A 12029-nucleotide genomic window follows, 5' to 3' on the forward strand; every position below is an offset into this window, starting at 1 on the left:
AGAAAAGGGATCCAGCAGTCCATATGGAGAGGAAAATTCCCTGGGCTGCTGAGGATATGCTTAAAATATTAACTCAGGAGTAGAATAAAATCAAACTAGAAACTACTCTGGCCTTTGTGCTGGAGCTGACTTGTTTCGGATGATTCCTGTAGAACCTATTATTTATTTATTTTTAAAACTGCGTTGGGAGTGGGGAAGAGGGCATGGTGAGAGCAGGGGAAGACAAGAGGAGACAAAGCCAGCATTTCATCTTGTAGACAGCCATGTCCCTAAAGCAGACAAGATCCTGGTATAATAATGGTGTCTTGCCTCGTTTGGTCCCCACCCATGTGGCTCCTTTTTACTGCTGTTCTTAGACATGTCAGCAGCTCTAACAGTCAGATCTGTCTTCCCTGTGAGCTGTTTGTGAAAAGACACAAGTCCAAACACCAGGCTTGTGAAAAACCCAGGCTGCATTGCAGTCCTGTAATCCCCTTTTTTCTAGAAACCTGCCTGATATTAAAGCTTTCACCTCCCTTATGGTTTCCCCCCAGGGGTGTGGTGCCCCTTTTAGGACCCTTTCCATCTGTGGTGAAAGCTCAGGGGCTCAGGGGCTCACCGCTGCAAATGATGATGGCAGCTGGGAGTCACACGGCTGGAGATCTGGACTCAAGAGTCTTAATGTGCCACAAAAGATGCTATGAGGGGGAAAAAAGGCTGTGATATCTAATCTTAAACACACACACACACACACAACACACACATGCACACACACACAGGAAATGGAGATTAAGAAGGTCAAGGAATCCACAAAAACTCAGGCTTTGCAAAACCAAAATTAAATAAACAGAAACAATCAAATTCTGTAAATAGCTACTGGAGCTTTCCTGCTAAACTCTGATGTTTTGCTTTCAGATTACAGTGTCTTTTTTCCATGGGTCTTATTATTTTAACCTCTCTTCCTTTTTAGGCATTTTAATCCCACCTGCTTTTGTTTCCTACATTTCACATGAGGTAGTTTTGTTTTTTGTTTGTTTTTTAAGTTTTTTTCCTAAATTTTGTAAAACATAATAGAGAGTGACAAAGACAGGACCCATGGAGATGATCGAGTAAAAGCACAGGCAGGAAAAAGAGATACATGTGGCTCGTGCAAAGACTGCCCTGTTGAGTAAACTAGAGTTTTCGTGTATCTCTCCTGTGCTTTCTTTTGCTGCATCATCAGAGTAAGGTATAGAGGGCCAGGGGCTGCAGCTGAGGGACTCTTCGGCCCAGCATCTTTTGCTCTAGAGCAAAAAGCTGCTACATGGGGGGCCCTGAAGTTTATGTTAAAGACTCTTTCTTTCCGTGGAGCTGTGGAGGTGAGGCTGTGTGCCGTGCTGGAGCCCTGGCAAAGCTGAGCCCTTGGAAACACGCAAGAACACGACATCCATAGGGGTGACACTCTCCGTGGACATCCCTAGCATGTCTAAGCCCGAAAAGCATCATTGATAGAATAATTTGGGGGCTTTTCTATTCTACAGGAAAGCTAAAGTAACCATAAGCTTTGTAATTTTAACCAGTACCACTGGAAGACACAGTTCACAGCTGACCAAACCCCTACTGTTCTAACACCTAGGGCTGCTGGTGCAGCGAACATGTAGCACCTAGTAAGCATCAATACATGCATGTTAACTTGGTTAATTTTTAAGAGATGAAGGGAGGAGGGTAGGAAATTACCATTACTGCACTAATGGTTGCCAGATAGTAGATACTTTGCATACAGGTCTCTCATTTGGTCCTTATGTCACCATTGTGAGGTTGGGATCTTGTCCCTGTTCATTGATGAGGAATCTAATCTAATCTAATCTGGTCCAAGGCCCAGAGTTAATAGTGAAGGAGGAGAATTCAGACCCAGGTTTATCAGATTCCACAACCTATCTTGTTGTGTTTTTTCATTAACCCCCCCCCCCCCCCGCCCCACCGCTGTCTCTGAGAATCAATCACATAGCAGATTTATTCATGCAGAGGAAGGAATAAGTGAAAGAGAGTGAGTGAGTGATAAATAGTGGGAAGGGAAGAAACATTTCTGAGACATCCACTCTGTGCTACATACTCCATTACTGTGCATAAATCGAATGCACCTAAGAACCCTGTGTAATATTTATTATGATCCCAGTTTTGGAGATGAGTTAGTTGGGACTCATAGAGCTTAACTACTAGATGAGGCTATGTTGCTAGTAAGTGGTTGAATTAGGATTTGACCTTAGTTCTATCTGCCCCTGAAGCATGATCTCCTTCCGTTATGCCATCCTGCCTGGGTACGGGCATGCTAAATTCTCATCCCACCTCTGCCCTTCATTAGTGGCTCAGCCAGTGGTTTAAACTCTCCAGGCCCCAATTTCTCATCTGTGAAATAACAAGATGTTCTACCTATTTCAGAGGCTTATTGGGAGCATCACATGATAAAAGCATGTGAAAGGGCTTTGAAGAGTTAATAAGTTATTAAAAATATAATTGGGATTATAAGAATATCAGAGTGAGGAATTACCAATGTTTGTCAAGGTCTTAAAAGATCCACAGACAAGCTGTGTCCTGTAGCTGGTTATGTGGAGTTGGTGATTCCACACCAACTAATTCCCCAGGAAGGAAAGTTCTCTGGTTTTTCTAGTCAGTGCCCAGGGAAGCATGGGTACAGAAGAGAAAATCTGATGACACATAAGACAAAGTCCTTTTCTTTTTTTTTTTTTTAAATGATTTATTTATTTATTTATTTATGGCTGTGTTTGGTCTTCGTTTCTGTGCGAGGGCTTTCTCTAGTTGCGGCAAGCGGGGGCCACTCTTCATCGCGGTGCGCGGGCCTCTCACTATCGTGGCCTCTCTTGTTGCGGAGCACAGGCTCCAGATGCGCAGGCTCAGTAGCTGTGGCTCACGGGCCTAGTTGCTCCGTGGCATGTGGGATCCTCCCAGACCAGGGCTCGAACCCGTGTCCCCTGCATTGGCAGGCAGACTCTCAACCACTGCACCACCAGGGAAGCCCAGTCCTTTTCTTTTTAAACTGGAATTCTTGGATCCAACCTTGTGGTTCTATATCTGGATTGAGTCCATGTTACCTATAAACATTGGCCCAAGAACCTACAAAAAAATCCTGGTAAGAAACAAAACACCTACCAAACATTATATCATTAGATTATTTATTTTACTTAAACTATTAAAATGCAGTCCACTAATAAACTTGAAAATTAATTGTGGCAGAACACAAAAATGGAAACCTTTCCTATGTACTTGAGATTATAATAACAATTAATCTAAGAGACTAATTCATAAAATCAAAAGACTTGGATAATACACTCATCTAAAACCATACCACAGAGCCTGAGCTATGATTTGTATGCAGCTGTCAAATTACATGACTGATATTCAGTGAAAACATGACAAGAAATCATAAGTTATTTAATGTTCTTGGGGCTAGAAGAAACTGGAATATAATTTTCTCTCATCCCATGTAACAGGAAATGTTTGAGAATTAAGGAGAATATTTATTTTACTTGGGATTTTGAAAAGTTTCAATGAAGTCATAATGCCACAAGACAGCTGATCAACACACATTAGTAGTAATAACAACAAAATGCTTATTGAGCACTTAATATATACCAAAAATTTTTCATGCATTATTTCATTTAATTCCTAAAAACAACAACAACGTGCTGATACTCTCCTTACCCCCTTCATATAGATGGGAAAACTGACTACAAAGGTGTGAAGTAATTAGTTCAAGGTCACAGCCAGCAAGAGGACGAGCTGGGAAATAAGCCCAGATCCCAGAGACTAGAGGCTGGGAACTACCTACAAGAATTTGAAGTCAGAGGGCCCCATTCTAATTTCCTTTTTCTCCTGCCCTTCCTTGTACTGCCTAAGAAATAGCCAGGGTTCTGAATGAGTTGAGAAGGGTATATTTCCTCTTGTCACTTAAAAATAAAAACACTAGGGGGCTTCCCTGGTGGTGCAGTGGTTGAGAATCTGCCTGCCAATGCAGGGGACACAGGTTCAAGCCCTGGTTTGGGAAGATCCCACATGCCGCGGAGCAACTAGGCCCATGAGCCACAACTACTGAGCCTGCGCGTCTGGAGCCTGTGCTCCGCAACAAGAGAGGCCGCGATAGTGAGAGGCCCGCGCACCGCGATGAAGAGTGGCCCCCGCTTGCCGCAACTAGAGAAAGCCCTTGCACAGAAACGAAGACCCAACACAACCAAAAATAAATAAATAAATAAGCCTACATCTTAAAAAAAAAAACAACAACAATAGGAAAGCTGGTATAGGAAATGAATTAGAACAAATTAAACGTCAAAGGATGAGCAAAAACCCCATTCTTACAACAGGATTCACACTGCTTTCTCCCTACTTTTCCTTCACTATCTACTTCAGTATTTATTAAACAGAAATTTAAACAATTGAGACAATTTTTCCAGGAAATTTAAGGACTAAGGATCACAAGATCACATGTTCTGAGAGCCCTAGGTCAGAAAATAAGGATCCCCATTTGGGTTCTAGAGTCAACTCAGCTTTCCTTCATTCCCACCAGAAATTAATTGGAATAAGGTCCTTTGAGAAACATTCTGAGCAATGATGTAAATTGACACACCTTGGCATATTATGCTGTAGATTTTCAAAAGCTTTAACGTGACTCACCTCTCCGAAGACACCCATGGAATTATTTTCCACAATCGTGGGGATTTCTGGCTTAGCTTAAAGGCAAATAAAACACAGTTAGTTAGTGGCCCTGAATGATACCCTACCTGGTCACTAGTGTGTGTGTGTGTGTGTGTAAAAAATTCATAACTCATCAGATATTTATTAAACTCCCACTGTGTGCCAGCAGTATACTAGATGCCTAGGAAACAAAGGTGAAGAAATCATATTCATCATCTTCGAGAAATTTACATTTTCATGGAAAATACAGATACATAAACTAGAAATTAGAATTGATAGAACTGATATAAGTACTGTTATTAAGGACATGTGGGATTTGAAGAAAGCTTTTAAGAGAAGTTTCTAACCCAACCTTGGGGAATAAGAGGAGGCTTTGGGAAGAGGCCGCATCTGATATCTGAAAGATGCTTCTGGGTGAGTCAGGTGAAAGGAGGAATGTGGGGGAGAGGAGGGGCAGGCAGTGGGCAGACGGAAGAGAGGAATGTTCTATGTGTCCAAAGGCCTAGAAATAAAGCACAAGTTACAGGTCCCTGAAGGGGCAGGAAGAACACCTGGTTCTTATTTCGTTGTTTGGTACTAGAAAAGATTAGGGGCTATTTCAGTGATTTTGTTGTCCCCCTAAATTGTAAGTGCCTTGGAGCCAGAATGCATTATTCATCTCTCCATCTCTAGCACTTAACAGTGCCCAGCATAAAACAGACATTGAGGACATCATGTTGAACTGAAGTGACTTCAAGTAAGTTCTTTGGTTTTTTAAAAATTTTTATTTATTTTGTTTTATTTATTTTTTTGGCTGCATTGGGTCTTCATTGCTGCGCACTGGCTTTCTCCAGTTGCCGTGAGCGGTGGCTTCTCTTGTTGCGGAGCACGGGCTCTAGGCATGGGGGCTTCAGTAGTTGTGGCACGTGGGCTTCAGTAGTTGTGGCACATGGGCTCAGTAGTTGTGGCATGTGGGCTCAGTAGCTGTGGCTCGCAGGCTCTAGGGCACAGGCTCAGTAGTTGTGGTGCACGGGCTTAGTTGCTCCACAGCATGTGGGATCTTCCCAGACCGGGGATTGAACCCGTGTCCCCTGCATTGGCAGGCAGATTCTTAAACACTGAGCCATCAGGGAAATCCCTCAAGTAAGTTCTTGAGTATAGCAGACAAAGCCCTCTATGAACCAGTGGAAAAAATATTAAGACCCTTGTCACAGATGCCATCAGTGTCTGCTACATCCACTCAGCCTCTGCTTACTGAAGGCCTCTTGCTGGACATATATATGACCCTCTCCTGAAGATTTACTGAGGTTATGGAAACACACTCAGTCCACAAGTAGAGCAGACTGGAAGTCCCAGAGGGTTAATGATGACAACAGGTGGGGAGTTGGTGGATAATACCCCAGCTTCCTCGCCTTTGTTTGGGATAACTCTGATGTGTATTCTCCCAGGGTTTCCCAGTGGGAATGAGCTCTAAGCCCATAGTGCCAACTGGCTTGATCACATACATTTTATTATCTTCCTTCCCTTCCTTGACATATTTTCCCACTCCTACGTTTCCTAGAACTACCTCTCAAATAAATTAATTTAATTCAAATCCTTGTCTCAAAGTTTTCTTTCAGGGGAACCCAAGCCAAGATACAACCTAAAATAGTTATAGGGAGAAGGCCTATTTCTGATTTCCTATTAGCAACAAATGCCAGTAGAGTGAAGGACCTGAAAGGAAGAACAATTACTAAAAGTTGCAGAGGTGATTGAGAGAGACAGATTCTTTGGGGGGCTCAGGACAATTACGTTTAGAGCTTAGGAGTGCAGGAGAGCAAACTTGTGATGGCAGGTGACTCCCCACAAAGGAAAGGAAAGTCAAAGGAGACTAGTGAGAGGGATGCAGGAAGTAGCAGAAGGGAAGCTTCTGATCCCTGGTCTGCCAGAGAATGAAGGTGTTCTGGAAGAAGAAATAAACTGGACTTAGGGCTTATAGAATGGCTCAGTGATATATTTGAGTATTTATTTCAAGGTTTTCATGTTTTTGTTTTTGTTTTATTCTATTTGGGGAATCACCCAGGCACGCAGAGTGGGTCCTGAATACGATATGTGTATACCTCTGCCAGGATCACTATGATGTACACTCGGGTGACACCCCCAAATAGATTAAAGACTGTCCAAACACAACACAGCTGGCCCATTTGCTAAAGGAGAAAACCAAGAAGCAGGAAAAATCTAATTCTATGAACAAATAGAGTTTCATATTTTTAAGCATCCACTGAAAGGAGTTCAAAGAAGAAGAAAACAGAAATATAGAGACAGAGAGATGTAGAGACAGGGTGATAAGGATGAGATGTAAAAGAGTAAAAAGCATTCCAGACCAAGATGACGGTATTTTAATGCAGCAAAGAGATACAGGACATGGTTTAAATGTTGACAAGGCTATTAGATGGAGTTACGGTACAAAAACTCTTGGTCAAATGGGACACAGTTTGCCTAACACAGAATTATTTTTTTTCACACCCCGGATGGCTGCCTCCATCGATTTGCCAATAGTCAGGGCAGATGAGTCAGCTTCATGTTTGTGCTAAGACAGTCATACCCCATGAGTGAGCGAATGGTGATGTCAATAAAAGAGATGAACAGCCCTTCCAACTCATCACAGGGCATCGTCTAAGCTCCATAAGGAACCTGATCATCAAGGGCAATTGATTATTTCCTAGCCCATCCCTGAGGAGAGATGGAGAAAGAGGGAGGGAAGGAAGGAGAAAGGGAGGGAGGGCAGGAGGAAGAGAGTGAGAGCTGGAGAAAGAGATATAGGATAAGCTATAAGCAAGTGACTTCAAACTAAATACATTTTGGCTGTAGCTCTTCCCACCTTTATGAACTAAAGGGTTTGCATTTCCTTCAAAATACTGAATTGTGTGAACTTTAATAATAATCAGTAAGATTCTAAGTAAAAACAAAGATTTTTCACTTGTCCTATCATTCGGACAACTGAGAAAAAAATCTACCAGCCCATGCTCTTAGCTTTTGTGAATTATTTTCTTTGTTTACCTCATTTTCAAAAACAATTAATTACTCATCCGCATCACTGTTTTTCTCTTTGCCTTCATTCAAAAATGATGTTTTAGAAAACACAGTTCTTGGTCACAAAAATGAAAAATATCCAAAGCCAAGGGTTTCTGTTTATGAATGTTTCCTTGCATCACTGAGCAAAACAGAATTTTCACATTTCCCTTAAATTCACACCCTGCAGAGTCTCTGCAATTTGTTTGAGGCCACAGTGGATATTTCAGCTAAGCTCCACTCTCCTGCGAATGCAGGGTCAGAGGGCCATCCCAGCAGGTTCTTTTGCTGGAGAAGCTGGACAGTCTCTCACCCCAGCTGGCCTTGGTAGGGGTGCGAGGACTCCTGCAGAGTTTCTGTGGAGCTGTGTTTATCATCTTGCTTTTCTCACACTGGCCTTATTCCACTCTGCTCCAGAAAGCAACTAAGGCAATTAGACAACTAAGCAATTAGACCTAGTTATAATTAAAGAGACTTCCAGTATTCTCAGGAAACGTTACAATTGCACATAAGGTAGTGGTCACCAGGAAAATGACCGATCTATGGCAACTGAACCATCATTCTTTAGCTTCCGACCCTCGTCCCCACCCCTAACACGAATGACAAGTGTCAAGGCAAACAGAACTCCAGAATAGTGCCCCTTGTGCGGCTGCTCTCCCGCTAACAGGGTGCTTCCTCTTTAGTGGAGAGAAAGCAGGAGACAGAGAACAGAGAGCAGAAACTCTTAACAAAAACCTTGACCGTGGTGGAGCGCCGGAAGATTTTGCCAGACCTGACTACAACCTGGCAAGAGAACTTCTGGCCATCACCCTGGATGTGGACTGGAGAGAGGTAGAGGCTGCACTCTGTACCTGGCTTGACTCTGTCTTTAAATAACGTGGAATTGCTGACGGGGTGATATTGGGTGAGCAGTGTTTCCTGAGTTCCATTATCCTCCTGATGAGACAAAAATGGTTACCAGCTTTGAGCACTCAGTTGTGCCAGCTCTGGACTAGGTGTTCCACATGCAGTAATTCACTTGTATCTTGTAACAATAGAGATGATGAATGAAGACCTGAAATTAAGAGATACTGAGTATGTTACTAGAGGAAGTATCGTTACACTTAACTTTCGGTTATAAATTAGTGTCACTCTCTCCTAACACAAATAGAAACTTGCTGCTCTTCTGACTAAAACTTGCCTTTCATAACCTTCCATAAGTTGCATATTGGGGGTGGGATGTGGGGGGTGGGGTACAGCCCTGGGAGCTAATGTCAGATCATAATTCTCATTTCAAGTTCTGACATCTTACTGCTACGATGTGCTCAGGAGGCTGTATCAGTTTTACTTATTAAATCTTCACTGAACTGGATGATTACACTCATCCTCGCTTCCCAGCATTCCAGCATTCCTTTAGGAAAGGTCTCATTTTAGCTCCCTTTGGAGCCAGGACTAGAATGAGGTAAAGAGAGTCTCCTAGGATGCAAAATTTAAGGAAGCACTCACTCTCAGGATCTTGTAAGTGCAGGGTGGGCACCTGAGAGTGAGCGCCTCCTTAAATTTTGTGTCCTTGGTATCTCCTTACCTCCTTACCTCAGCCTAGTTGCGGTCCTTCTGGTCTTATTTCTGTGATTGTGACCTTCAAAAAGGACACATAAGGAATAGGCTGTAAATGTTCATCTGAATTTGGAGATCAGAGTTTAACTGGAGTACTTGATTGCTCTGGTCCATATCCTTTTTGTGGGTCTGTGAAAAAAAGCCTTCATTATTCTTGCCTTAGCCTGAATCTCATGGACAAGGTCCCGGAGATGTCACAGTGTTGGGCAGGGTCACTAAATGTGCTGACTAAGGGCCTAGTGAGGAGGGGACTCTTAAGGGGCATAAGCAGAGAGGAAGGGCTATGTCCTTATACTCCTTCAGTATAGCTCAATATTTTCAACTGAGTTGCTTTGAACACATTCTGATGCACAAGCTTCTTCTCCGGAGGTTCTAATGGAGTTGTTCTGGGATCAGTCTCATCCCAGGGCACTTTTTTTTAAAAGGTCCTCAGAGGACCGGGGGCTGAGAACCACTGGTCTAACTCCAAACAATAGATGAATCATTATGCATAGGGGTCGGGGAAAATGGAAGGAACTGAAAAGGAGAAGGGTGAACAGGAATGCATTGGATGGGGAAGAAGTCATGAAATAATGAAAACAAAGGTCTGTGACTTGGAATCTCTAGTTTAAAAAACAAGACAGATTCTGGGTAGAAGAAAGGGAAGCCAGGTGAGGGAGAGAATTCAAGTATGAGCTGGGAGCAGAGCAAGAAGTGGAAAATAGGAAGCAGACTTCTCAGATTGTTTATATAGGTATTTCCAGAATATACTTAGTAGAAACTCTTACACAAGACAATCTTTTAGGTGAACATGGTGAGGATTGGTATCAGCTTTACCTACAGATATACAGGTAGTACTGCCTGCAGAGAATCACAGACTTACTCCTGAAGCAAAGAACATAACTTTATACCCACATAAAGTAGGACTTAAGAGTCTGTGCCGCTGCCTTCCTAACGAGGAAGGATACAGAAAATTAAAGGGAGAGAACTTATGTTCCGGAGACAGGGGCCCCAAAAGGAGCCCTGACAGCAGAAGAAAGAGGAAGGCACTTCACTCAGCGTCTGCTGATCTGGAGGCCAGTAATTAAGGAGGCAGTCTCCCCCTGCAGGTTCTTCAGCACAAGCTACGTTTTACAGCTATTGTTTTATGCACAGGGACTGTTTTTGTGAGAATCTAGGGGTTCAAAATGCTTGATCTTTTAGTAAATGACTCGCCATTTGGAACATTTCCATCTGTCACTCTGTCGTGGAAGAAGGGCAGTCAGAGGCTGAAGGTGGAGATTGGTGAGAAAACTGCTTTTTCCTTTATTGTGTAGCTGGGGGTGACTGGCCAGGGTGGTTTAATTGATAGAGACAAGATATTTTAAAAATTATGCAGAGGGTTTTTTGTTTTTTTATTTTCTGGGTGCTTGACTGTTGTAGAGGAGCGATTTGTTCCTTCGCTGGTAAAGATGGATTCGGTTGCAAAGTGTGCCCTGTAATCTACAACATCAGGACAGCCTGAGAGATTCCAGAGTCTCCAGATATAAATGGGCCAAGGCAAGAATCTGCATGTGAGCACCTGCTTTCGTGGAGCAAATGGGAAGAGAGGTGACAAAATGCAGGGAAACAATGAAATGTCTAGAGCTGGGAGAGGGAGAGACAATACTAACATTATACGATGACCACTACTACATTTTTATATTCTTGTTAGTCATAGCTTAAATTTATTTAGCACCTACTGTGTTTTAGGCACTGTGCCAAGTTCTTTCAAGTCTTACCTTATTTACTCCTTACAGCGATCTGGAATAAACCAAGGTTAGCTAACTTGCTCAAAGGTCACACAAAGAAGGTATTTAAGTCACAGCACCAAAGAAGGGACAAATAAGCCCCTGAGAGAGCACGTCTTAATAAAACCAAGCCATCACAAAACAAATAAAATTTTTTTTGTGGACTATCTCGAATGAAGAATGTATAAGAAATTCCAGGAAGCCAGAGGTCTTTGTATAAATTGGAGATTTTAGAGGTGTGGACAATTTGCTGATTGAAAGGAGCCTTTTATGATATATTGATCTACCTTTGGTGATAGGGGTCAGAGAATACACCTCAACTCCTACCTGATAAGAATGATCTTAGGGCACCTGTTCTTCCGGAAACAGACTGGTAGGGGATCTTGCACAGAACCTTTATTCTTGCCTGTTTTTCTTTTCTTTTCTTCTTTTGATAATTTTAAAAATATTAATAAATATTTCTAAAACTTCATGGGATTTCCAACTTGGTGGACCCCTACAAAACTGAATGAGGAATGTAGACTGAACTAGCTAATGTATATGATACACCTACACGAGTCCTAACACTCAATAGATGTTCAATTAATACTAAATCACTGTCCTCCAGCCTCAACTGAGTCAGCCTGCTGTGAATTCATGAGTATTTACTCTCTGCTCGACTAAACTGAAGAATTATGGAGAGTCCTAAAAAGAACTTTAAAGATTAGTTTTGTTTTTTTTTAAATTATTATTTATTTATTATTTTTTTTATTTATTTGGCTGTGTTGGGTCTTCGTTTCTGTGCGAGGGCTTCCTCTAGCTGCGGCAAGCGGGGGCCACTCTTCATCGCGGTGCGCGGGCCTCTCACTATCGCGGCCTCTCTAGTTGCGGAGCACAGGCTCCAGACGCGCAGGCTCAGTAGTTGTGGCTCACGGGCCTAGTTGCTCCACGGCACGTGGGATCTTCCCAGACCAGGGCTCGAACCCATGTCCCCTGCATTAGCAGGCAGAT

The 12029-nt window shown here is 42.7% G+C and overlaps 1 protein-coding gene across 1 annotated transcript in view; it reads right to left on the minus strand.

Annotated features, from left to right (window-relative positions):
• The window catches only part of CD96 (CD96 molecule), an 87240-nt gene that overhangs the window by 53734 nt on the left and 21477 nt on the right, over window positions 1-12029 (minus strand). Inside the window, 3 exon segments of the mRNA XM_057545716.1 lie at window positions 4645-4700; window position 8272; window positions 8425-8631. Of these exon segments, the coding sequence (XP_057401699.1) occupies window positions 4645-4700; window position 8272; window positions 8425-8631 (264 nt within the window).

The sequence above is a fragment of the Balaenoptera acutorostrata genome, chromosome 4, assembly GCF_949987535.1.
Source record: "Balaenoptera acutorostrata chromosome 4, mBalAcu1.1, whole genome shotgun sequence".
In the NCBI taxonomy this organism is placed as follows: Eukaryota; Metazoa; Chordata; class Mammalia; order Artiodactyla; family Balaenopteridae; genus Balaenoptera; species Balaenoptera acutorostrata.